The 27806-nt window shown below is 46.5% G+C and overlaps 1 protein-coding gene across 9 annotated transcripts in view; it reads right to left on the minus strand.

Annotated features, from left to right (window-relative positions):
• HERC1 (HECT and RLD domain containing E3 ubiquitin protein ligase family member 1) overlaps positions 1–27806 on the minus strand; it is a 2101515-nt gene that overhangs the window by 1341500 nt on the left and 732209 nt on the right. For 5 of the 9 annotated variants that reach the window (XM_086959397.1, XM_086959401.1, XM_086959396.1 and 2 more), the window contains exons 32-34: positions 7640–7746; positions 7402–7512; positions 7128–7304 (exon numbers count right to left, since the gene is read on the minus strand). In XM_086959397.1, coding sequence (XP_086815523.1) covers positions 7128–7304; positions 7402–7512; positions 7640–7746 — 395 coding nt within the window. The remainder of the gene's footprint in view (positions 1–7127; positions 7305–7401; positions 7513–7639; positions 7747–27806) is intronic. The other 4 variants (XM_086959402.1, XM_086959399.1, XM_086959398.1 and 1 more) reach the window with 1 other exon arrangement.

Below are 27806 nucleotides of genomic sequence, written 5' to 3' on the forward strand. Positions count from 1 at the left end.
AAAACATAAAATAACAATACAGCAGAAAAACAAAAAAAGAAAGCAATCATCAGGAAGGACACATCATTCAAAATAAATGCCGCACACATACAGCCAATAAAATTAAAATAAACAGTAGCGATGGCATACAGACATATCATAGTATTAGATCTCTAAGGGGACTCCCTATCTACAATATATGTAGCATCATCTGCAAAGGGTGTATACAAGAGTCCCCTATATTCATTCCATGGGCCCCATATTCAAGTCAGTTTGCCCGGGTAGCCTCTACCTTCGTATATCACCCTCTCAGCTTGCATGCACCACTCCATATCTGTAGCCCAGTCAGTACGGCACAGCACAACTCCTCCCTTCCATGATCTAGCAATATTCCTCTTTGCTACAATGCAGCCCAGAGAGACCCACAGTTGTTCGGTGTGATTCAGAACCGTAGCATCCCAGATGTTTAAGAGACAGAGCCTATGGGAAGGTGCTATCGGTTTCTGACATATTTGGGACATAGTGGATATAATCTTGTTTCAGTAATGTTGGAGAATCGGGCAATCCAACCACTGATGTAGAAAGGTCCCAACGGCACCACAGTCACGGGGGCAGAGTGGGGAGTTTGTGAATCCCATCCTAATCAGAGCTGTGGAAGTATAATAGGTTCTGTGTAGTAGTTATAGTTGGATCAGTTAAAATCGGGACCTGATGGCCACCTCACTGGGAAATGCCAGTGCCTCCCTCCAGTTCACAATCTGGCATGTCCCCTTAGTCAGCCACCCATTTCATGCGAATTTTATCAAGTGGTTCCAGTAGGTTGTTAAGTATCTTACGGTAAGTTAAGGAAATTGCCTTATCTGGGAGGTAGTCGTCTAGGAGCTTATCTTCTAAAGGTGATCAAACTGGGAGATCAGAGCCTTTGGGGATGGCCTTGGTGAGTGCGCTACGTGCTTGTAGGTAACTGAATGTTTCCCCCCGCATGTAACTGGTATTTGGCCTGTAGTTCAGCAAATGAAACCACCGTACCCCTCATCCACATGTCTCAGACTTCAGAGAGACAAATCAGATCCCATTTATCAAAACCGGGCTGATTTGACAACATCCCTAGGTGACTAGACTCCAATAGTGGAGTAACTCATGAGATTTTACCCTTCCAACCCAGCGCAGTTGTAGCTGCATGCCAGATTGAGTCTGTGGTAGAGGTGGGCAGAAGTAAAGGTGCTTTTTGGGTCCACCGTGTAGTGCCCTCATATAGCTACCCACCTTCATATTAAAACGGTCCATTCTATACGCTGGGTCAGCAATAGGGCGATGGGCTCAGTGATTGAGGACCACCAATTGAGAGGCCCAGTAATAAGTTTTAAATTCAGGAAGCGCAATACCACCATCATACCAACTACGTAGGAGTGTGTCCAACGCGATACAGGGAGTGCCGCCATTCCATAACAGGGAGCTGACCTCAGAGACAATCATTAAAAAATATTGTAGCGAGACTGGGTAGGGGGAATTTTGCAGGGCCTACAGAAATCGGGGGAGTGCCATCATTTTAAAAAGGGCGGCCCTTCCAAGTAGGGTAAGGGATAACTAATTCCAATGTTGCACATCAGCTCTGAGGAGATGTAGGGGAAAAAGGAGATTTCTCCTGTGAAAGGCATCCTCATCCCTCGTAGCGTAGATACCCAAATAACGAAAGCCCTCCGTGACTACACATGCCGTACAACCTTGGGGGAGCCTCGGGGGATTCCCACTAAAGACATATATCAAGGATTTGTCCCAGTTAATAGTGAAGCCGAGTATTTCCAAAAAAGGGTCAGGATATGGAGCACTGAATGTAACGAAGACCAGGGTTTGGCTAAATACAAAACAATGTCATCTACGTAGAGGGATATTCTATCAGACCAATCCGGAGCCCAATTTAGTTCACGGACAGACGGGTCCCCTTTAATCCACACCGTTAAGGGCTTCAGCGCTAGCGCAAAGAGCAGTGGCGACAGGGTACAGCCCTGCCTCGTGCCCTTCCCCAGTTCAAAAATTGCTGATCAGCCACCGTTGACTGAAATGCGGGCCAAGGGCTTGGTATATAGTAAACATGTTCAGGCCATAAAGCGTGGACCAAATCCATATCTCTACAAGAAGGCAAATAAAAAAGGCCATTCCATCATATCAAATGACATTTTAGCGTCTAGGGAAACAATCACCCCGTCTTCTTGTATGGTGGAGGCCCTGCCCAACACTCCGAAGAGGTGGCGGAGATTGAGTACCGTATTTTTGTTCGGCATAAAACCGGATTGGTTCAGGTGAATCAGCTTAGGTAGGTGGGGCGAAGGACCAACAGTTTAGCTGGCATTTTGACCTCTGGGTCGAGAAGGGAAATTGGTCGATAGGAACCGCATTAGTCTTGGGGTTTCCCTTCTTTGTTTATAACTGCAATGTTAGCCAGACGTGTCTTGGGCATGCTCCCATGATCTACACTTCCATCATGCATCCGCAGGAGATACGGAGCTAGAACCGGTGAGGCCACTTTGTATAGCTCAATTGGGAGGCCACTGGGCCCCATGGCCTCCCCAGAACGCAGTGCCCCAATAGCTTTAGGTACCTCCTCAGGATCAAGAGGGGCATCAAGATCCACTATATCTTGAGGGTCTAAGCTCGGTAGGAGGGAGGAGAGTAAGTCTGCGGCCTCCTCCTGAGTGGAAGTAGACGCAGGGACATAGAGACGTTCAAAATGGTTGGCGAAAATCTCAGCAATTCCGTCACGGTCACTATGTCTCTCTCCGTCCAGAGCAACAATTTCAGCAACTCATCTATTGGCTGCTTCACGCTTGTCTAGCCATGCCAACAATTTACTGGGTTGGTCTCCGATTTCATTAAATCCTATATTGAGTAGAGCGATAGTGTGCCCGGGTTGCCTCACTAGCAATATTGTGATATTCCTTCTGCTTCACTGCAAGCCTGTGAGAAGTGTCTGGGAGGCAGATACAATGAGATCACGTTCGAGATTAGTCACCTCCAGTTTAATATCTTCTAGTCGCTTATGTTTTTCCTTTCGATGGCCCGCCACCGCTGCCACCCCACACCCACGAATCAGCGTCTTATATGCCTCCCACAGCATTACATCTCAATCGACGGAGCCCTCACTTTCCGCAAACTAGTCTGACGTGGCCTTTATCAACTTATCCCGTATGTCCGGAACTCTAAGATACCATGGGTTAAGGGCCATCTCTAGATGTGGGCGGGGAGACACACCACCACAATGTGCCAGGATCGGGGAATGATCGGATATGCCCCTGGGTAAAAGGGTTATGCCGTTAAACATGGAAAGCTGAGAGGCTTGGTGGAAAAGATAATCAATACGGTACAAACTCTAATGGACCCCGGAAAAGAAGGTGTATTGTCGATCGAAGGGATGGAGAGTATGCTACGTGCCGACCAGTCCAAGGGCCGTTAAAAACTCCAATAGCAGTTTCCCCTGTGGCTCAGGTTGTCGGGATGGCAAACAGTCTATTTCTCCGATCATGGCGGCATTACAATCACCCCCCAATAGAATATCTCCCTCAGGTAAATTTAGCAGGTGTGAACCCAAAGCGGTCAGAGTGGAAGAATGAAGTTTAGGGGGAACATACAATGAAGTCACATTGAGAGAGCGGCCCTCCCAATCCCCGGATACAGTGACAAATCATCCATCAGGGTTGTGTGTGACTTTCTTAACATGAAACGGAAGGGAGGATCTTGCAAGGATACCCACCCCCCCTGGATCCCCTGGTGTACCCTGCATGAGCAAGTAATTTGTAGCCCCAGCGGTTCCGTGCTTGATATGTAGTGCCCGGTATGTGTGTGTCTCCTGAAGAAGCATTAGGTCTGGGGAGTGTCGCTCTAAATATTGCTAGACTAACCTCCTTTTGATATGATCGCCTAGTCTGTTTGCATTCCAGGTAATCAATTTGAGTCGGCCCAGGGGAGTGGAGGATGCAGGAGTGTCACCCATTAGGATCTTGAAACAGGAGCTCCATCTCCCACTGGGCCCAATGAACCATATTACACAATGGGGCACAATGCAAAAACATACAGGTGAAATCTCTATAAGCATCAGCTACCCTTATATAACGCATATGTCGCCGCTGCATGCCCCCAAACATTAAGGTTCCGTGGAGCAGGCCACAGCACGGCAGGTCCCCAGCAAAAACGAGCCTCCCTCATCAGTCACTGCAGGGCCCAGGCGGGGGAGTGGCCATCCCACAGGAGCAATGCGGGCAAGTGCGAGTTCCCCCTGGCCTTGCCCACAGTGCCTCACCTCAGAGAAGACAGTAGGCAGCAGTCGGCAGGATGGTATCTTTTGTGCTATCATTCCGAAGCGATCCTCCCGCAGCCTCTCGCGACCAGTCTCCAGACAGCGCTAGGAGCTGCTCAGAGGCAGGTTTGGGCTGAGAGTTCAGGCCACTACACCTACTCACAGGTGGCAGTGAGGCGCCAATCACCAGGCACCCCTCTGCTGCGGCTCGCCTACTGTCTCGGGCATCCACGGGTACAGGCAAGGGCAGGATATGGCAGGATAGTGTGCAAACCCAAGACGGAGTTCGCTAGTGCACGTCTTGCTCCATCGCCATCATAGAATCTCTTGATGAGTTCATATTCAGGTCTGTGAGACAGAAGCCTAGCAGAGGACTAATTTTTCCCTGAATGCTCAAAATAGTTCTCCAGATTATTGTCGTAGAACTACATTGGTGCATTCAAATACACAGAAGAATGCGTTACTAACATGTGGTAGCGCTCCTTAAACTGGTGAGGCAGGGCACAGTGTACATGTACATGTATTTATATAGCGCAAATCACAGACCCGGTATCTAAGCGCTTGCTTAGGGAACCCGTCCTGGTATTCCCCTGTGAGATAACCCCGGCAGGGTATCCACAAGGTGAAAGCCAGGCATCCCACCGCGAGGGGACGTTGTGGAGATTAAGCAAGCTATTGCCCAGAGTCGCAGAGTGTGAACCCGTGAATCGAGTAGGCACCGGAGCGAGAATTGTCGAGTCCGTGGACATTTTAGGACTCAAGACCCCGCCGAGCCGGGAATTTAACCCTGGTCCCGGGTTGACCTCTGCTTCCAGGTCTGCCTCCTCTAACCAGTGGACCACACTTCTCCACTAAGCCGGCAGAGTGATGGTTTCACAAACATGGAACAACATCATAACTTTCATTAGAGAGGAAGCTCTAGTTTGCAAAACCAGCTTATCAGGTAAGAAGGTGGTATATCATGGGTACACAGTGCCTGAAGCTTACTCACAAGCCATGTAGAGGTGATCACAACTAGAAACACAGTTTTGATGGCAGGGAGCCACAAATGACAGAAATAGGGAGGCTAAAATGTAGTACACATTAAATAAGTAAGTAAATAAGTAAGGATGAGATTGAAGTACCATTGGGGTATCTTAGGCAAACTGATTTAGTGGCCACTCAGGGAATTGTGACACTTAACAATTACATTTAAGACATTTTATGGTAGGGAAAATACAACTTTATTTATAACTACTGAAACATTATTCCCCACATTTTTGCTAAAGTGGTCTAGAAAGTTTTATATTTGTAAACAGTTTTACAGTAATTATAACGTAAGGGCTTGGATAGAATTTAAGACTAAGACCCTTTTTATGAGTGTCCCTTGAAATCGCAATATGTGTGTTAACTTCCGTTACTGCACATAATGGAATTCAGATTTTGAGGCAAACAACATACACCAGCAATTTTCTCTATGTAAATTCTATCAGATCAAACCTGCCGAAATTTACCAGGGAAATATTACCTGAACATACCAGAACGTGGTAATTTTGGTGCAGTAATTATAGACAGTGGTCTCCGGGTGGTTACTGTCCATCAGCTATGCCCCGTTTACCCATCAAACTATGATTACATTATAATAATGTAAGAATAAAAACCACGTTTAAGGAGAGATGTCCAAGGAATATTTCTTGTTTTATTATTCCTGTGGTGATCTTTTAATGTATTGAACGGGTTACACAGTTCTTATATAATAACACACAATAGGGCATAGGACCAACATGATTTAGCCAAGATCAAACAATAGTGTAAGTAGGGATGACAGGATTACAAGGCATAACGTACATACATAACTTTCCAACTACATCAAATATTTGTGGAAGACCTAGGAGCCTTGGTGGTGCTTCGACCATAGGTAAAATCCTATGTGAATTCCTTATAATACACTTACCACTAATGTTTAGTTTGATGCTAAGTACTTCCTAGCTTTGTTAAACATTTTTTTAAAAAAAGGGTAAACTGAGGCTTAGATGTTAAGTCTCCTGTTGCTACGGCTAAAACCTTCCCATCACTAGATCACTTCAAGTTGTGGGTATTGTGTCTGTCCGTAAATAAAATATATACTTTCCTAGCTGCTGTAACATTAAGTTGGATGCCCTTCAGATTCATCTGGTGGCAACATTTGCCCGTAATCGGGATTTTGTCCGGCCCCAGCACCACATACCTTGCCTTTGGGGGCTTGACATTAAGATCTAACATTTCCATGCCCTCCAAAAACAAATGATGATTGTAAATGTGAGATATTCAGCGAGTTGTGGATGTTGAGCATCTGTGTAACTGCCAACATCAGCATTGCAGCGTCTTTTACTCATGGAGCCCATGGTTTCCCACAACACTGATGAGTCACTGTGATACACTGAGTTAAGGTTTCTGAATCTAGTCTGTACTTCACAATAGTTATAGAAATTATAAATTAAAGTGAAGATGCATCAATTAGAAATGTAATTGCCTAAAATTCTAATTAGACTGTATAAGGAATGAGGAAGCAGTTCTATAAAAAGGCTGAGAAAACATTTCTCACATAATTTAACATTAGTAAAGCAATGGTTAGCGTATGATTGCAAGCAAAAATGTGACTGCACAGTATGTGGATGTTCATTGCTCTGGGAGAGAAATCTTTGGTTATTAAATATGACCAACATCAACAGGTTGAAAATCTAGGTTTTGTCAAAGTATTTCTCATGTTTCTATCTTCTACGAGGTCAATAAAATCAAACCTTGCAGCGCTGAATTGGATTAGTTCTTGGTGGAATGGAGTTTCATACACCACATAAAAGAACATTAATCAAAGAAACACACTGAGAAGCGTATATACCTTCCACTGATAGCATCCAGATGTAACCGCAGTCGAGGCTAACCCATAGCCCTTCCCTCCACTTCCATGAGTTAATATTTGACCATTTTCAACCAGACAACATTGGGCTTTCTCAGGGTCAAAAGACACCTCTTGTATAGGCAGATTTTCATCCTCCTCCTCAACTTCTCCCTGCTTCTGTCAAGAATGAATCCATATCAGTTACTTTCTGAGGATGCAATCTTTGCTGAGACATTTTTTTCTCTTTCACAAAAAAAATTACCAGTTTATTTACCTGAAGCTTAATTTCCTGTTCCTTTTCTCTTATTTGGATTGTGCGCTTTGCCTGAGCTATAGGTGTCTCCCACATGCTGTCTGAGAGCAACGAGAACAATCTTTCAACCACCTATAACATTAGAAAAATTTAACAAAGTATTACAATATGTCATATAGGATTTTTGCTGATGAGCAGTCCAAAAGAAAAAGTTACAGTTAGAGAAATTACATCTATTAAAATTAGCTTGAAAACGAACCTGTGCCATTTGGTCATCCTCCACACTAGTGTCAAAGGCAGGCAAGACTGCTTCCAAGACGTGAAGTGATAGAAGCCTTGTCCTCAAGTTTCCGACCAGAGGAACACCTAGGAAAGCACAATCCATTATAACACCACCACATTATTTCCCGTAGACGAATGAAAACAAAAGCAAAAGCCAATTAAATAAAGTATGCTAAGGGGCTAATCACCTTGGTGTGATTTTCTCTACATGAGCGTTCTTTCAATATTAAATACAACCTCAAATAACCGCCTAGTGACCAACACTATCCCCATGCAATGTTTGCAGTTATATGAGAGACCGATATTCTGTAAGTGCATGCAACAATCTGAAGACTGTGAAAAATATTTTTATGTTAAATAATAACGCAAAACAATGTTTTTATTTAAAAATGCAGAACAAAATTAAAAAACTACAGCACTATTCACTTCGTTTTAAATTAATATTTTAATTTACAAATATAAATTCAAATAAATATTTTTCTGAAGTTTAAATTAAAATATAAATTCCCACCTAAGGTACAATTTTAATAATACATTAATAATATTAAAAGTGATGTATAGAATGACTTGAACATTACATTAATTGATGCATGCAAAAAAGGCTGCTAAATATTTCGTAATTAAATAATTACGGTATTTTTAGATGCTTTTAACGTTAAATTATGAGAGGGTGCTTATGTGCCAGTGGTTGGCCATGCATTGTATTGGAAGTGTAATTGCATTTATATAGGGCTTACTACCCCCAACGAGGCGTCAAAGTGCTTTTTTGGCGAGTAGCACCCTACTCCAGAACCCATAAAGGATTAGTGTTGAATGAGTATAGTAAAATTTGAAAATAATTTGATAGGTTAGTCAGTTATTTGAATTCAGAAGGATAGCGGAGGGATAGAAGAGGGGAAAAGGTTTGCATTTATATAGCGCTTGTTACCGCTAATGGTGTGTTGAAGCGCTTTTTCCAGCGAGTATCACGCTACTCCGGAACTCGTTTATTATTAGTGCTGGATTAGTATAGTGAAATATGAAAGTAATTTGTGTGGTGGATATTAGTCAGTTATTTGGATTGAGGATAGTGGAGGGATAGAAGAGGGAAAAAAGGTTTGCATTTATAAATCTTGTTACCCCTAATAGGGTGTTGAAGCACTTTCTTGGCGAATAGCACGCTACTCCAGAACCCATAAGGATTAGTGGTGAATTAGTATAGTGAAATATGAACGTAATCTGAGAGGTGGATAATAATCAGTTATTTGGATTAAGAAGGATATCCGAGGGTTAGACGAGGGAAAATGATTTGCATTTATTTGGCGCTGGTTACCCCTGAATCGCTTTTTTGGCGAGTAGCACGCTACTCCAGAACACATTAAAGGATTAGTGTTGAATTAATATAGTGAAATATGAAAGTAATTTGAGTGGTGGATATTTAAGTCAGTTATTTGGATTAAGAAGGATAGAACATGGATAGAAGAGGGACAGAGGTTTGTATATATATATATATATATATATATATATATATATATATATATATATATATATATATATATATATATACACACATACACATTCCGCTTGTTGCCCCTGATGGGGTGTTGATGCACTTTTTCGGCGAGTAGCACGATAAAGGATTAGTGGTGAATTAGTTTAGTGAAATATAAATGTAATTTAAGTGGTGGATATTAGTCAGTTATTTGGATTGAGGAGGATAGTGGAGGGATAGAAGATGGAAAAGGCTTTGCATTTATATAGTGCTTGCTACCTCTAATGAGGTGTTAAAGCGCTTTTTTCGGCGAGTGGTACGCTACTCTAGAACCCATAAAGGATTAGTGGTGAGTTAGTATAGCGAAATATGAAATTTGAGAAGTGAACATTTTAGTCTTCTTTTTTGTTTGAAAAGGATTGTGGGGGGATAGAAGAGTGAAGGATTTAGAATTTTTTTATAATCTTTTTGGGGAGGTCATAGCATTAGTGGGAGGCTTGGGATGAGTAAAAAGGGATGCAGAAGGGAAGAGTCAGAGGGCAGAGTTTAGAATGGCTTGCTTTGGGGGGGATCAGTTTAGTAAAAGAGGTGTCAGATGGTGCAAGGAGGGGTAGAGCAGGGGAGAGTCTAGAAAGGGCTATTTTGGGGATCATAGTAGTGATATGGGTTTGAGGTGAATGAGAGAGGGGATGTATCGGATATATTGATAGAGGTATAGGGTGAGAAATAGGGTGGTGCATTGGAAAGAGTAGTAGAAAGATGTTTGAGATGAGTCAGAGTTGAGGTAGAAGATGTATTGAGAGAGGTATAGGGTGAGAAATAGGGTAGTGCATTGGATATGCTGAATTAGAAGAAAGTAATAAATATATAGATCCATAAGTACATGGAACGTTTATAGATGCATTAAGGAAGTATATGCAGATTAACGATATTGATAGAGGTATAAGGTGATAAATAGGGTAGTGCATTGAATATGCTTTTCTTTTTTTGAAGGGGGGGGGGTAATAAATATATAGATCCAAGTACATGGAAGGTATATAGATGCATAAAGAATTAAGTATAAGTAGATTACAGATGCATTTGATAAACTCTGGTTTTCAGGTGTTGTACTTTAAAATGTATTTATTTATTTATTAAACAATTATTTGACATGTTCATACAAAGCAACACACATATAGGTGCATATCTATAGTACAAATAAATGCTTATATACAGAGTGATATGCTGTATGTTTTTGTTTGCATGTGGTGCTTATGTGGGGAAGAGCCAATTCTTGAGTAGTTTTCTGAAGATAAGGTGGTTGTCTGTGGATCTTATGTTTGGGCGTAATGAGTTCCATATTTTGGCTGCTTGAACAGAGAAGGATGTGCCACCCATGTTTTATTCTTGTGTCTTGGGATTTTGAGGCAAGGTGCCACTCTATAGCGGAGGTTCCTATGATGAATAGGGAGAGGATGTAGCCTTACGGCTAGAGCGGTCGACCTCGAAGCTGGGGAACTGGGTTCTAGTCTCGGCAACAACGCTAAACATCCTGTGATTCTGGGCAAATCACTTAATCTCCCCGTGCTAACAAAAATTAATCTGTCCTTCTTTAACGAAACTGGTGCTATGTAAAGCGCTCTGATACCTGCGGTCTCTGGTTTGGTTCGCGCTATATAAACCTAAAAAAAAAAAAAATGTTTGGTGATTTTATCCCTGACGAAGAGCAGTCCCATTCCATGTATCGCTTTGTGGGTGATGCAAAGCAGCTTGAAAGTGGACCTTCTGGCAACTGGTAACCAATGTAGGGCTTTCAAGGCAGGGCAGATGTAGTCTCGCGGTTTGATATGCAGGAGTAGTCTGGCAGTCGAGTTGTGAATCCATTGTAGGTGATCCGTGGTAGAGACTATTGGCGTAATCGAGGTTGGACAGAACAAGGGAGATGGTAGCTTGGACCTTGTGTGGAAATCCCAAATGGGGGAAGATTTGTTGCAGGGTTTATATAGTAACAACGCTTGATCTTGCTAATTTGCCAACTTGGGCATTCATTGACAGCTTGGAGTCCATGGTCATTCAGAGGTTTCCTACTTTCTTTAATACTTTAGGCAGTGATCCCAGTTCATCAGGTAACAAGCGGGTCATAATGTTTCCAATTGCCACACGTGAGTATTTCTGTTTTGGAAGCATTCAATTTGAGATGGCTCCAAGTCATCCATTGATCCACGGCTCTAAGACAACTAAAAATTGGTGAGTTTCCAATGTCTTTGGGGCATTCCAGTTGAAGGAGTATTTGCGTGTCATCTGCATAGTTATAGCACTTGAGTTGAAACTGATTGATCAGTACCAGTAATGACTTCATGTAGATGTGGAAAAGAATGGGTGAGATGAGAGCCTTGAGGGACCCCAGCTTTTGTGGAGTATGGTTTGGATGAAAAAAATGGGGCATCAATGACATTAGTTCTGTTATGAAGGTAGGACGTGATACAGTCTAAAGCAGTCCCTGCTATGCCAGCTTCGTAGAGTCTTTGTATCAGAGTGTCATGGTCAACCATGTCAAAGGCAGCCAACAGGTCCAAGAGGAGTAGCGCAGCAACCCCGTTGTGGTCAACTGTGTTCGTCAGTTCATCCCAGATGGCAAGGAGGGCAGATTCTGTGCCTCTTCGCGGACGGAATCCTATTAGTGGGTCTGAAAGTATGGCATTGTCTTCAATGAATTGTCACATCTGGGCGAACACTGCGCTTTCTATCAGTTTGACCAGGAAAGGTCCATTTGTAATGGGTCTGTAGTTGTCAGGGTACAGGGGGAAATTATTTAATTGGCAGTACAAAGCTTTTTACTGTGAGTTCAAGGGAAAATACACCTCACTGCAAAACTTTAAACACGACAGTGAACTCTCACTTCACCCACCTCCAACGAACGCTCACTTTGCCACAACCTGGTCACCTAGCACTTCTGACCCCAAACTACTTTCAAGGACACCTTGTAAATTTCACACATCTTTTGAGGAAGCACCACATGCCTTCTACAGATCTTTGACCAATGCAGGCATCTTTTTTTCCTTTCTTTTTCTTTCTCTCTCTTTCTCTCTCTTCTGTCCGGGAAGTTCCTTTGATTACGCAGCCACAAGAATGGACGTTTACAGGGGTGCACACAAACGAAAACTCCAAAAATACTTCCAAACCCAGAAACAAACTAAAACCCACAAGAAACCGCTGTTGGTTACAACGTGACCAAAAAAAATGGTTTAAAAAGTACCTCTCCCAAGTTGTGCGCGTCATGTGATCAAGACACTGTGAGTATCAAACGTGCCATGGCTGCTGAGGTTTCTCCTGGAGCGGAATAACATTTTGAAACCAATAAACAACAAGATCCACCTCTAAGAGGTCATTTGTGAGCCAACGTGCAAGAGGCATACACAGTATTTGTTAAAATACACCTCACACACCAAAAGGGCCCTTGGTGTCATGCTTCATCATCGAGGTCTTCCCACCCCGCTGCGGAACGGGGCGCGCTACGACTAGCGACTACGCTAGAGCACTTAAATATTGTAAGTGCTATGTGAGGTGTATTTGAGTGAGTGCAAGTAGGGTCAGGAGGGAATGAAAAAGTGAGATTTAAAAATACCTGGCCTTATGGTAACAAAAACTTTTTATTGGTCATAGGCTGGTATTATTAAAAAGATGTGCGTCGGAGAAAAACAAAGCTAACAATGAGCTAGATCTCCTGGTGATGTCAACATGTTTCGAGGCCTTGCATGCCTCTTCGTCAGGACGGAGTTAGATCCCTCTGTCACTCACTACGGTTGCCATCAAAATGTGCAAGTGTATATACAAGTGAAGATTAAAAGTACAATACCTATGTGGTATGTAAGTAATTCTAGTTATAGACCTGTCAGTATTTCTGTATCATGAGCCTGTAAGATAAAATGAGAGCACTCACTTACTCTCCGTGCGCTTCCCAATGCGCGTATACACGTCACCTGCGGAAGGAAGAAAGTGGTGACATACGGTGACTTATTGATTTGAGAAAGTCATACCTTAACACTAAGTGCTGTGACCTGTTTAAGGAAGAAAGACACTACATGACAAAACACACACATAACAGAAAACACACACTCTATGTCGTGATGATCTGCGTAAACAGTAGTGAGCAGCAAAAAGTTGCGCATGCTAACATGTTATTATGCTCAATACATACTGAAAAAGAAAGGAGTCAGTGCCCCATGAGCTGGTCAGGATGAGGGGTAAAAGAAACTCATCTGTTGGTGTGGGAGAGAAGTAAGGTACAAGATATGGAAAGAGTTTTAGTTCCGGTGGGGTGAAAACCATAGGTCAGGACTTCCCTAACGCGGCTGTGCCGTACTCACTACTGGGCGGTCAATCCTCGCATCCTCCCTCGTCCGCGGCTTCCGTGGTGTGAATGTGAGGAGAGGACGAGGCGTTTTTATGCTCGGCCAAATTGGTTAAGTGATTCCACCGGTGTCGGTGGAGAGACTTCACGAGTGCTGTTAGAACTAGACCAGGCTGAGATGGTGAGCAGACACAGTGGCCATCTTGGAAAGTCCAGGTGTGTCACGCGTATGCTGCCAGCCTCGGGAAGTGTGGTCCGGTGCTGTCGTTGGACAGAATCACTGACTCTTTTGAGCGATTCACTTTATGAGGAAAGGCACCATTATGGGGTGAAATTCCTGGAAAAAATAGCGTGTTAGAAAAACCGCCCCAGTGCGCATGCGTCGGGCTGTATTGCTATCATTGTAGGAACAGTCCCAACATTATGCTTTGTTTGAATGAGATGAAGGTGGAAGTTAATTTCGATTTTACCAGATTAAATCAAACAGTCCCAACATCACGCTTTGTTTGAATGAGATGAAGATGTGAGTTAAATTCGATTGAGAGCTGCATCTTAGCGCTTATATCTATCCCTTTCAGGCGATAAGGATGTAAAAACAAATTATTTATTTACGTGCGGTTTAGAAAAGATCAATCTAAGTGGCATGCAATCAATACCTGTTACAAATGGTGATACAGGCAAGGAAAAGGGATGATTTATCAATTTGCAAGCAGTAAAAATGAGATCACATGATGTGGCATGCATGAATACTTATGTGCAAATGGATCATAGTCAAGGCAATCCAGAGTGGTTGCGGTACAAGTCTAGGGTCTATTGTTGGTTCAGTTGTGCCCATGGTATCTCATCATTCAACCCTGTAATGTGTGTCCCTAGACGGAACACCCAGCGTTGCTCTTTCTCCAGGAGGTTCTTTTCGCCCCTGATAGATTCAATTATCGTCCAGCGAAGGTCTTGTATGTTATGACCCATTGTCAGGTAGTGACTGGCCATTTTGGTTGTGGTTTTTTTGCAACGTATGTTGCTTTTATGTTCACCGATACGTATTTTTACTGGTCACGATGTCATTCCGACATATTCTTTGGCACAGGGGCATGTGATTAGATAGACAACATTTCTGCTGTTGCAGTTCTTGAAAGCATGTTGTTCCCAAGTTGTGCCATTAGAGAACTTAATTTTGCTACTTTTTCTGGTAAGTTCGCAAGTGCTGCATGAGCCACATGGATGGTGGCCTTTTACAGATGTTAATATGGTAGGACAGGTGTCCGTTATGGTTCTTGGTCTGCTGTGGACCAAAATGTCTCTGAGATTCTTTCCCCTTCTGTAATAAAACATTGGTTTAGGAAAATTCAAGGAGCCGCAGTTCAGGATCTTACAATGTTTGTTTACTATTTTGGAGATTTTATTTGAATTAGTATTGTATGTTGTAACACATATAGGGTGGATTTCTTGTTCCTTCGGCACCGTGGGTTCTAACAGGGCGCCTCTGTTGTTGTTTCTCACCCTTTTTAGGACCTTCTTGACAATCTTCTCCGGATAGTTTCTATTGAGTAGTTTTTGTTCAAGGTCAGATGCTTGATTCTTGAACTCTGAAATGTCTGAACAATTTCTCCTGAGGCGGAGAAATTGTCCATAGGGGAGATTATCCCGTAGGTGCCTTGGATGAAAACTATTATATAGTAAGAGACAGTTTTTGGCGGTTGGTTTGAAGTGGGTACTGGTCTTCAGTCTGCCTTGGTTCGGGTAGATATTGAGGTCTAGAAAGACTGATTTGATACTGTATGTGTGAATTTTAGAAACCTGTCTTGCTGGTTGAGCCAGACCATGAACTCTTGAACAGAATGATTGTCACCCCTCCAAATCACCAGCACATCGTCAATGTAGCGTTTCCATGTGACCACATGGTCTTAGTAGGGGTTCTGTTGCTGGAGGGTTCGTGTGGTCTTCAAATGGTGGACATAGAGACCAGCCAGGCTGGGAGCAAATGTGCTCCCCATGCTGGTCCCATGTTTTTGTAAGTAGTGAGTGCCCTCATAGAGGAAGAAGTTGTTTTTCAGTGCCAGACTGATACATTCCAACACTATATGTCTAGGGGTCTGTTAATCCCAGGGTGTAGAGAACAGTAGTTCTTCAATGATTTCAAGAGTTTATCTGTGGGGAAGACTCGTGTATAGGCTTTCTACGTCCAGCCCAAGTAGGAGGTCATGCTCGGGGTTGAATGGTAGTTCTTCATTCAGTTGGAGTACCCCCATGGTATCTTTCAGATAGGTGTTAGTTGTCTGTACAATGGGTCTCAAGAATGCGTCCGCAAATCTTGAGAGGGGTTCCAGTATAGAACCAATGCCTGATACTATCGGGCGGCCAGGTGGATAAGCCGCCTCTTTATGAATCTTTGGTATAGTGTAGAAATAGGGTGTTGTGGGGTTGCTTTGGATGAGGAAATCTGCCTCTTTCTTTGATATCCAATCATGTGCTATCGCCTCTTCCACCATCATGAGAATGAGGATACGGATATCTTCCGTTGGATCATCCCGTAGTATCTCATAATTTCTTTTGTCGTCTAGTAATTTTCGGCATTACTGTCATAGTTAGGCTGGGTTTGGGTCACAATTGCGCAGCCCTTATCTGCTGGTTTTATGACGATATCAGAGTTATTAGCTAGCTCTCGTAGAGCCTCTTTTTCTTTTTGTGAGGTGTTCTGGAAGATCTCAGTGTCATTGGCTGGTATGTTTGCTAGGTCCTCCATGCTTTCTCGAAGGTCAAAATCTCCACCGGTATAGTAGAATCCAGGGGATTGAAAGTGGACTTCTTCCGTAGACCTGTGTCTGTTTGGTCGTTATCATTGATTTCGATGTCCCTCGAGGCCTTAAAAAAGGCATCGAGTTTGAGTTGCGTATGAATGCCTTCATCTCTTGACAGATCTTGAATTTATCCAGTCTGTTCGTGGGGACGAACCCGAGGCCTTTTTCCAGGATCTGATGCTGAGATTCTGAAAGTTTGAGATCCGACAGGTTGACTACTAGGTGCCCCGACTGGTTGACGCTGTCATGCTCCGTGTTGACACACGTGGTGGTACCTCTGGGTTTTGGTTCCAATGTACCTGATTGCACCTTTCGGTTTCTGCCTCTTTGTGGTCCACGGCGTTGCCCTAAAAAAGGCGGTGGGCCATAATAGCTGAAATTGGGGGGTGGGTTTTGATTCCATTGTTGGTATGCATTCCCCATATGAGGTGGTCCTGGTGGGTAGTACATGTACCCTGGGGGGGCTTAGTAGTTTTCCCACCCTCTCCCTCTGGGTGCATGCAGTCTCTGGAAACTCGCTCCTCTACCTCGGTTTCTTGGATTGCTGCTTCTACTGGATCTTGAGTCTTAGAACTGGCGTCAGAGAGGTCGGTCTCTGAGCTCTGGTCACTATAGTTCCTTTTAGACACGTAATCATTCTTTATGTATGGATAAATGCGTTCATGGCTGAACGGCGCAGTGTCTTTATTAAGTTTCTTGTATTTACTCTTCTCGAGTGTTAACTCGAACTCCGTCATTTCCTGGTTGAGATTATCTAGTCTCTTTTTTAGTGAGGCCGGGCTTTGATAGCTCTCGATTTGAACCTCTAATTTTTGTATGTCAATTTTAAGTTCTTGAGTCAATCTGGTAGCTGTTTTTATAATGAGGACTAACCAGTCTCTGGTACAATGCCAAGAGATTAAAGACCAATCTTTTTTAAATGCTGCATCATGTGTGAAAATGAAAGGTTCATAACGGACTATTAAACCGTGTGGTGCTGCAAAAGCCTTGAGGTATTCGGTCATCAGAAGACCGTGTAGGGCTGTCTTATTTTGGGTCCTTCTTAGAGCAGCTAGTTCATCCCGATCACCATTGGTCGGGCTTGGGTCTGTGTTGCTGAGTCCCTCAAAGGGGTTTAGAGTCGCTAAGATTCTGTCGACTTCCTCATCATCAAAAGTGAGGCCTCCTGTTTCAGCCATCTTCAAACTAGAGTGTGTTCTGAGTGTTGTGTGTTTCTATGTGTGGTGTCAGTGAGTGATCAATACTATCTCCTCAATAAGGGGACATAGTAGGTGGCATCAAGGGTGAATGCCCTGTCTGCCTGTCTACCAGGAATACTGGCTATGAAACTCCCACAGCTGTACGCTGTCCAAAGAGTAAACAAAAATCAAAAAGGGGGAGTGAAGAGGTGGTGCTAGAAAGCACAAAGGTGGATGCACCCTCCTCCAGTCAATGGTATCAATAAACAACAAGATCCACCTCTAAGAGGCCATTTGTGAGCCAAGATGTAAGAGGCATAAACAGTATTTGTTAAAATACCCCACACACACCAAAAGGGCCCTTGGTGTCATGCTTCATTATCGGGGTCTTCCCGCCCGCTGTGGGACGGGGCGTGCTACGACTAGCGACTACGCTGGAGCACTTAAATATTATAAGTGCTATGTGAGGTGTATTTGAGTGAGTGCAAGTAGGGTCAGGGGGGAATGAAAAAGTGAGATTAAAAAATACCTGGCCTTATGGTAACAAAAACGTTTTATTGGTCATAGGCTGGTATAATTAAAAAGATGTGCGTCGGAGAAAAACAAAGCTAACAATGAGCTAGTTCTCCGGGTGATGTCAACATGTTTCAAGGCCTTACATGCCTCTTCGTCAGGACGGAGTTAGATCCCTCTGTCACTCACTACGGTTGACATCAAAATGTGCAAGTGTATATACAAGTGAAGAATAAAAGTACAATACCTATGTGGTATGGAAGTAATTCTAGTTATAGCCCTGTCAGTATTTCTGTATCATGAGCCTGTAAGATAAAATGAGAGCACTCAGTTACTCTCCGTGCGCTTCCCAATGCGCGTATACACGTCACCTGCAGAAGGAAGAAAGTGGTAACATACGGTGATTTATTGATTTGAGAAAGTCATACCTTAACACTAAGTGCTGTGACCTGTTTAAGAAAGAAAGACACTACATGACAAAACACACACATAACAGAAAACACACACTCTATGTCGTGATGATCTGCGTAAACAGTAGTGAGCTGCCAAAAGTTGCGGAAGGTAAGGTAACTTTGGTTCCCCAGTATAGGAAACTTTCATAGATTCCCATGCTTTTGTATTTATCCCCGTCGTCGGAATGGGAGTCTCGGTAACAAAAATAACATAGCAGTAGGTACAAAAGAGAAAGAAAAAGGCCTAGGGCCCAACTAGTCCACCAGTTACCTCTTGTAAACACCACATGGGTGCGTAGCAGAGAGGTGCTCCGAGGCCACACCCCTTTTTACACCACTCAGCAAACACGGCTTCTGGTACTATATACCATATAATATATATTTATATTTGCCCCAGTATTGGAACTTTCATAGATTCCCATGCTTTTGTATCATTCCCCGTCTTCGGAATGGGAGTCTCGGTAACAAAAATAACATAGCAGTAGGTACAAAAGAGAAAGAAAAAGGCCTAGGCCTCATTCCCTTTTGTAGCATATCCACCTCTTTTTGTAAAAGAGACTAAACTAAGCATCAGCCAATCAGAAGAGCCTCATCCCTTAGAACCCTTCTGAAGGAACCTCAGAGCCTCAAATTTTCGTGGCCGTTGTGTAACAGTAACCACATCTGCTGAAGGCTGAGCTTTCCTCGGGGAGGAGGGTGGGCGCATGGGAATCTATGAAAGTTACCAATACTGGGGAACCAAAGTTACAGGTAAGTAACTTATTTTCTTGCCCCAGTATTGGAACTTTCATAGATTCCCATGATTTTGTATCAGAGTAGCTAGGAGTAGCAATAAAGCACATTTTCTGGCGTAAATACAAAAACATCTCAGTATGCATACTCTCATAAGAGAAGAAGTAAATACACATTAGAATAGCCATTAGTAGCAACATTAGATACAAAATGTGCAGAAATAGGAAGGAGCGATAGTAAGGAAAGCTCACCAATCAGTGGAAGAGGTTCCTCAGGACTGCCCGGCCCACAGCCGTGTCTTCCTGCTTCAAGGTTTCCAAGCAGTAATGCTTCGTAAGGTGTGTACGCTGCTCCAAGTTGCAGCTCTGCAAATGTCTCTGATGTGCACTCCCGCGAAGAGAGCTGTAGATGAAGCCACAGATCTTGTGGAGTGTGCCCTGATCCTGCTGTCCAGTGGATGAATAGCAATATAGAATGGCACTGGAGATCCATCTTGCAATACTTTGCTTCGAAAGTGGAAGGCCTTTGCGCGGACCACCAAAAGCAATTATTAGCTGTGAAGACTTACGAAACTCTTTGGTGCGATCCAGATAAAATTTCAAGCCCCGCTGCACATCCAGAGAATGGAGTGACCTCTCCGCTGGTGTTGAAGGTTGAGGAAAGACCTGAGAATCACAGGTTCGTTTAAGTGAAAGTCCGAAGGCACTTTAGGTATGAACTTCGGATTAGTTCTTAAAATCATGGTATTTCTTTTGAACTGGAGAAAAGGTTCCTGAATTGTGAGAGCCTGCAATTCCCCAATGCGTCTTGCTGATGTGAGGGCAAGAAGGAGAGCCAATTTCCACGAAAGAAATGTCATGTCTGCCCGATGAATCGGTTCGAAGGGATCGTTCATGAGCTGTTGGAGGACCAAATTCAAATGCCAAGTGGGAGGCGGAGGCCTCACCGGGGGGAAGACGAGGAATAAGCCCTTGAGAAACTGTTTAATTATTCTTGAAGACCAAAGAGAAGGTCCAGATGCAGAGCGTTTGTAGAGAGAGATCGCTGCCAGGTGAACCTTTATGGATGAATGAGCCAATCCTGTCTTAGCCAAAGACAAGAGATGAGGTAGAAATTGATGTGGTTGAGACGTGAAGGGGTCAACACTTTCCTTCTTGCACCAAATGCAAAATCTCTTCCATTTAAAATGGTTTTATTTGTAGAAGGAGCTCTAGCTTGAGGCAAAACCTCTCTCACTTCATTCGAGATTCATGAATTCTCGCTGTTCCGGAGCCATGCAGTCAGGTGTAATGAGTGTGGATCCAGATGCCAAATCTGCCCGGAGGACATTGTTAGAAGGTCCGGAATCGTCCGCAAAGGAAGACGAGGGAAGAGAGACAGAAGGTGAAGTTCCGTGAACCAGAACTGTCATGGCCACGCAGGGGCTATCAAGATCATCTTGCACGGTCCCGCTTTGATCTTCCTGAGAAGCATGGGGATCACTGGAATGGGGGGAAGGCGTACACAAATGCTTTTGACCAAGCTATCGAAAGTGCATTCCCCAACGACCCTCAATGGTGAAGCCTGCTTGCGTAAAACCGGCATTTCTTCTTGGCCGGGGTGGCAAATAGATCTATCGAGAGTTTGCCCCATTGTGGGAAAACCTCCTACAAGACCACCTGGTTCAGCACCCATTCGTGACTGGCGGAAGATAGCCTGCTGAGTCTGTCCGCCTTTTCGTTTAGAATTCCTGGTAGATGTTCTGCCTGTAGCGTTATTCCGTGCAGAATAGCCCACTCCCAAATCTTCTGGGCTTCCTGAGACAATGGAAGAGAGCTGGTACCCCCTTCCTTGTTTATGTAGTGCATGGCCGTGGTGTTGTCCGTTCGGATGAGAACCTCCGACCCCTGCAGCCGAGGAAGAAATGCTTGAAGTGCCAGCTTGGTATCCCTCAGTTCTAGGAGGCTGATGTGAAGAAGATGGTGATGGGGCAACAAATGCCCGCTGACATGAAGATCCTGAAGCACTGCACCCCAGCCATCCTGTGATGCATCCGTTGTCACCACTTGAAGAGACGGATTGCCTACGAAGGATAGACCTTGGGAAAGGTTTTCCTGTCTTGTCCACCACAAGGCAGCTCTTTTCATTGCAAATGTGATCGTCACCTTGTCGTCGAATGAGCCGTGAACTTGCTTTCACTGTTTGTCTAGCTACTCATGAAGAGGCCGCATCCACAATCTGCAGTGAGGTATTAGAGGGATGCATGAGGAGATCAACCCCAGAAGGGATTTGTAACGGCGTACTGTAAGACACCTTCTTTTTCTCAAGAGCAGTGCCATGGCTCACAGTTTTTCTGCCTTTCTAAGGATGGGAAAGCCTTGTTGAGATTTGAGTCCAAGATGGCCCACAGGAAACGCGCTGTCCTGGACGGAATCAGAGATGATTTTTCCTTGTTGAGAGTAAGACCCAAATTCTGGAATATGTTTGTACATGTGTTGACCGCTTCCCTCGCAGCCTCCCTGGACGGGGCCTTCAGCAACCAATCGTCCAGGTAAGGGAAGACCTGAAAGTGATGACTCCGCAGAGAAGCTGCCAACGGTGCCAGCACCTTGCTAAAGATTCTTGGGGCAGGGCGAAGTCCAAAGGGTAAAACCCTGAATTTAAAGGGGCTCTTGGCTACTGTAAGTTGTAGAACCCTCCTGTGTGCCGGTGAATGGGTATGTGAAAATACGCATCTTCAAGATGAAGAGTGGCCATGAAATCCCCTAGATTGAAGAGACGTAAGATATCCTGAAGGGAAACCATTCAAAAGGATTGGGAAATGAGATAGGTGTTTAGCTCCCTGAGGTCTAAAATAGGGCGCCATTTTTCCAGCATCTTCTTCACCAGGAAGAATATGGAATAAAACCCTTTCCCTCTTTAAGATGAAGGAACCAGCTCCACAGCTCCTTCAGGAGCATCTGATGAACTTCGAGTTGCAAGAGTCGCAGATGTTTCAATGGAATGGCAGCAGGGGTCTAGGAAGGTGGTATTTGAGTGAATTCCAAGGTATGACCCTTTCGAATTATGTTGAGGACCCAATGGTCCGATGTTATCTGAGACCAGTTGTGGAGGTATTGTGATTCCCTGCCTCCTACAGATGTTGTCCTGGAGGTGGCACAGCAGCAGGAAGAGCCAGAACGCCACTATTGCCACTTGGACGTATCACGTCCCTGGCGATTCGGTTTCCCTCTGGTATTCGATCTTGAGAAAGTCGAGGTTTGACCCTGTTTCTGATGATAGGGCTAGCGATATTGTTGTGACCCTGATCCATATGACGAGTACCGCTGCTGCTGGTATGAGCAACTGTATGTGGTACTCCTGCCCCTGGCACCTTTGAGAGGAGCCTTCCGGTATTGAAGCGTACCAAGAGACCTAGCCGTCTCTGTATACTTCTTAATATCTTGGAGGGTATCATCTATGTGTTTTCCAAACAATGCTTCTCCATCGAAAGGAAGGTCCAAGATCTTATTCTGGACCTCCGGCCTGAACCAAGTCGCTCTGAGCCATCCTTGGCGATGAAGAACCGCTGCCCCAGCTAGTGAGCGAAAAGCCGTTGTGGCAATGTCCATGGCACAATCGATTACCTCCGCAGATGTTGCTTCCCCTTCCTGTAGTATCTTCTTTGCGTCACCTTTCACTTCTTGGGGAAGTTGATCTAAATAAGGTGAAAGGTCACACCATAACTGGCGATCATACCTGCCCAGTATTGCAAAGGCATTCGCTGCCCGAACCAGAAGACTAGCTGTTGAAGAGAATCTTTTTCCAGCGTTATCTAGTCTCCTGCCCTCTTTATAAGGGGGAGTAGTCAAAGGCGCTGAAGGGTTGCAGGACTTCGTCTGTGCCGCCTGCGTAATCACTGAGTCTGGTTTTGGGTGCCCTGTCAGAGACACCGGACCATCCTCAGGCGCTTTATATTTCTTTTCCAGGCACGGTAGGACAGGGACCACCGTAGCCGGGTTCTTCATAGCCTTAAGACCTTCATCCCATACATGTTGTACAATAGGAATAGATTTGGTAACCTTTTTATATGGCTCTTTAAAGTTATAGAGAAAACACTCAGTGGCAACAGAAGACATACGCAGCTGGAATTTTCTAGATACCCTCTCCATTAACTTATGAAACCCCCCGATATCCACCGGAGGGGAATCCACAGGGTCTGGACATGGTGACGCCGGGTCCGGGATTACATACTCATCCCATTCTAAGCCCTGATTAGGCCTGTCGCACAAGTTACTACTTGTGTAACGATACATCTGTAAGAGACATTAGTTAGTGATAGATTCCTTACCTTAGAATATCCCCAGGCGTCAGACTGGATCCGGAAATTTTTGCGTAGCAATACCCCTGCGCGCTGGTAGGCGTCGTCTGCGGCTCCGCGTCCGTCGTCGGCGTCGTGAGCGCCGGGATGACGTCATCGGAGTATATAGACGGCGCCCATGCGCGCTGACGTCAGTTCTGATAACACAGCTTTTCCGCGCCAGATACGCAGAGCCATGATAGAACTAACACTGGTGCCATTGAAACTAGGGCCCTGAAAGGGGATGACCTTAACCCTAAATATCGGTTCGCAGAACGGGGAGGATGGGAGGGCGGTAAGGAATCTATCACTAACTAATGTCTCTTACAGATATATCGTTACACAAGTAGTAACTTGTGCATCTGAAAGAGACACGTTAGTGATAGATTCCTTACCTTAGAATAGATACCCCAGCAATACCAACCCCGGTGGTGGGTCTGCGAACCAATATCACACCAGAAAGTCCTGGAGGACGGAACGGCCAAAGAAGCCATCCCTCCGGACTTGACTGTCCAGGCAGTAGTGTCTTGCGAACGTGTGCAGCGAGGCCCACGTGGCTGCCTGACAGATGTCCTGCAGGGGGACACCGCGGCCCAGGGCAGTTGTCGTTGCCGTGGCCCGAGTGGAGTGAGCCCGCAATCCAGCCGGGGGCTCCTTCCTCGCCATGGAGTAGCATGCTTGGATGCACAAGATGATCCACCTGGAGATGGTCCTCTTGTGTACAGCCTTTCCCTTCTTCGCGCCCACGTAACCAACGAAGAGTTGGTCATCCACCCGGAATTGGCGAGTGCGGTCTAGGTAGTAGGAGAGCGCACGTTTTGGATCCAGACGGTGGAGCCTCTCCTCCTCTTTCGAGGGATGCGGAGGCGGAAAGAAGGTGGGCAAGGTGATGGACTGCCCGATGTGGAAGGCCGTGACAACCTTGGGCAGAAAGGAAGGTCGTGTACGCAACACCACCTTATCAGGATGAACAGACAGGAAAGGTGGAGAAGAAGAAAGAGCCTGGAGCTCACTCACCCTCCTGGCAGAGGTGATGGCAACCAGGAAGGCCGTCTTTAGAGTAAGGAGACGAAGAGGGCAGTTATGAAGTGGCTCAAAGGGAGCACACATCAGATAGGTGAGAACCAGATTCAAGTCCCACTGGGGCATCACGAAGGGAACAGGAGGAAACATGTGTGTGATGCCCTTCAGAAATCTACTCACTATAGGGGACTTGAACAAAGAAGGCTGATCTGGTAGCCTCAAGAAGGCAGAAAGAGCAGAAAGGTACCCTTTAAGAGTGCCCAGAGCAGAGCCCTGCTGGGCAAGGGAAAGAAGAAAGAGCAGCACTTCCGAAAGGGGTGCAGAGAGGGGATCCACAGCCTTTGCTGCGCACCATGCCACAAATCTATTCCACCGGCAGGCGTATGCCGACTTAGTGGAGGGACGCCTGGCTGCCAGAATGATGTCACAGACTTCGGGAGGCAAGTCAAATGGCCTCAACTGCCGCCGCTCAATCTCCAAGCTTGTAGGTGGAGACTGGACAGGTTCGGGTGCAGGACCGTCCCCTGCTGCTGCGACAGAAGGTCCTCCCGAAGAGGCAGACGAATCGGGGGATCGACTGACATGCTGAGTAGCTCGGGATACCAGTATCTTCGAGCCCAGTCCGGAGCCACAAGGATAACTTGGGCCCGGTCGCGCTTGATCTTCTTCAGCACTCTGGGCAGAAGTGGTATAGGCGGAAAGGCGTACAACAGGCCGCAGCTCCACTCGCGACGAAAAGCGTCTCCGAGCGAGTGCCGCCTTGGAAACTCCAACGCGCAGAACTGCTGACATTGCGCGTTCTCTTCTGTGGCGAATAGATCTAACCAAGGCTCTCCCCACTGTCGAAAGAGACCTTGCGCCACGTCCGAGTTCAGACGCCATTCGTGATCCATCATGCACCGGCGGCTGAGTTCGTCCGCCCTGGCATTCAGAGAACCTGCCAGGTGTTGAACCACCAGAGTCACGCCCTGATGTTCCAGCCACTGCCAGAGGCGCAGAGCCTCCTGGCAAAGGGTCCACGACCCCACACCGCCCTGTTTGTTGCAGTACCACATGGCGGTGGTGTTGTCGGTGAACACTTGCACCACGCTCCCCCTGACAGAGGGGAGGAATGCCTTCAGTGCAAGACGAATCGCCCGCAGCTCCAGAAGGTTGATGTGGAGCCGGGACTCCGCCGGAGACCAGAGGCCTCTGATCTCCGCCTCTCCCATGTGGCCTCCCCAGCCCTGGAGGGATGCGTCCGTCACAACTACGTGCTCCGGCTGGGGTAGAGAGAGGGGTCTGCCACTGACCCAGTCGCGGTCCGTGAGCCACCACTGCAGTTGTTTCGCAGTGCCCTCCGAGATCAGGACATGATCGGACAGGTTGCCCTGATGCTGGGCCCACTGAAACTTCAGGTCCCACTGCAGAGCCCGCATCCGCCACCTGGCGTGACGCACCAGAAGGATGCATGAGGCCATCAGTCCCAGAAGCCGCAGCGACAACCTGACCGAGACCCGGGATAACGGCCCGAAGATAGGAATCAGAGCCTGAATATCCCGAACCCGCTGCTCGGGTGGGTAAACCCGAAACTGCGCCGAGTCGAGAACCGCTCCGATGAAAAGGAGCTTCTGAGAGGGACACAGGTGTGACTTCGGCACATTGATGGAGAACCCCAGCAAGTGCAGGAGGTCGGCCGTAGTCTGGAGGTGGCTGACGACTGTCTGGGGCGAGCCCGCCTTCAACAACCAGTCGTCGAGGTAGGGGAAGACTGACACCCCTTGCCTGCGCAGATGGGCTGCGACCACCGCCATCACCTTCGTGAACACCCGTGGGGCGCTGGTAAGGCCGAAGGGGAGCACGGTAAACTGAAAGTGCTCGTGGCCTACCGTGAACCGCAGGTAACGCCGGTGGGCCGGCAGGACGGGGATGTGGAAATAGGCGTCCTGCAAGTCCAACGCTACCATCCAGTCTCCTGGGTCCAGGGCAGCCAGGACCTGAGCCAAAGTGAGCATCTTGAACTTCTCCGTACGGAGGAAGCCGTTGACGTTCCGCAGATCCAAGATAGGGCGTAGGCCCCCTTTGCCCTTCTTGGGTACCAGAAAGTAGTGGGAGTAACAGCCACGTCCTACTTCTGGCCCAGGAACGCGCTCGATGGCCCTCTTGGCCAAGAGGGCCGAAACTTCCTCTTGCAGAAGTCGCAAGTGATCCCCCGACACACGGTGGCATTGAGGTGGCATGGATGGAGGGGAAGACTCGAAGGGGAGGGAGAAACCCCTTCGGACAATTTGCAGCACCCACCTGTCCGAAGTGACTGTATGCCAGTGGGAGAGGTGATGGCGAACCCTGCCTCCCACAGGCGTCACATGGGCCTGAAAACTCGGACTAGGAAGGTTTTGAGGCGGGGGCTGCTGAGGGAGGTGTGGACTGGCCTCGCCGCTGGCCCCGACCACCGCCACGGCGGTTCCCACGGCCGCCACCGCGTTGCTGAACATTCTGCGGCGCGTGGCTGACGGTCCGTGGTGGGGCACCCCTTCCGTGGCCACGAAAGGAGCGAAAGGCACCCGATTGCTGGCGTGGGGCCGCAAGACCCAAGGACTTGGCCGTGGCCCTGGAGTCCTTAAAACGTTCCAGCGCATGGTCTGCCTTGTCGCCGAAGAGGCGACGGCCATCAAACGGCATGTCCAGGAGAGTAGCCTGGACATCGGCCGAGAAATTGGCGGACCTCAACCAGGCGTGGCGTCGAACCGCCACCGTCGTTGCCATCGCCCTGCCCAGTGAGTCCGTGGTATCCAGCCCACACCGGATGGAAAAGCGTGCTGCATCTCGGCCGTCCGCAAGGGTTTGGCTGAGTTTAGCCCTGACCTCCTCAGAGCATTGTGGCAGCACCTCCGCAACCGTGTCCCACAGAGTGTGGGTGTAACGGCCCAAGAGACAGTTGGTGTTCACTGACCGGAGCCCTAGGCTCACAGACGAGAAGACCTTCTTCCCGAACTGCTCATATCTCTTGGATTCCCGATCGGGCGGGGCCGTCGGGAATGCGGTCTGGGAAGTGGAGGCCTGGATGACCAGGCTCTCGGGGGTGGGGTGGGTGGACAAAAAGCAAGGGTCGCCCGGTGCCGGGCGGTAGCGTCTGGCCACGTTCCTATCCACAGGGGGACCTGTGGCGGGCTTGGACCAAGTGCCCAGCAGAACGTCACACAAGGCCTCATTGAACGGCAGAAGGGGCTCCGCGGAGCCGGACTGCTGTTTGAGTACCTCAGTGAGGAGATTAGTCCTCACGGCCGCGACGGGGAGCTCAAGGTGTAGGGCCTTAGCTGCCTTCGTCAACACTACACTGTAGGCAGAAC

Source organism: Lissotriton vulgaris, chromosome 2_2, assembly GCF_964263255.1.
Source record: "Lissotriton vulgaris chromosome 2_2, aLisVul1.2, whole genome shotgun sequence".
In the NCBI taxonomy this organism is placed as follows: Eukaryota; Metazoa; Chordata; class Amphibia; order Caudata; family Salamandridae; genus Lissotriton; species Lissotriton vulgaris.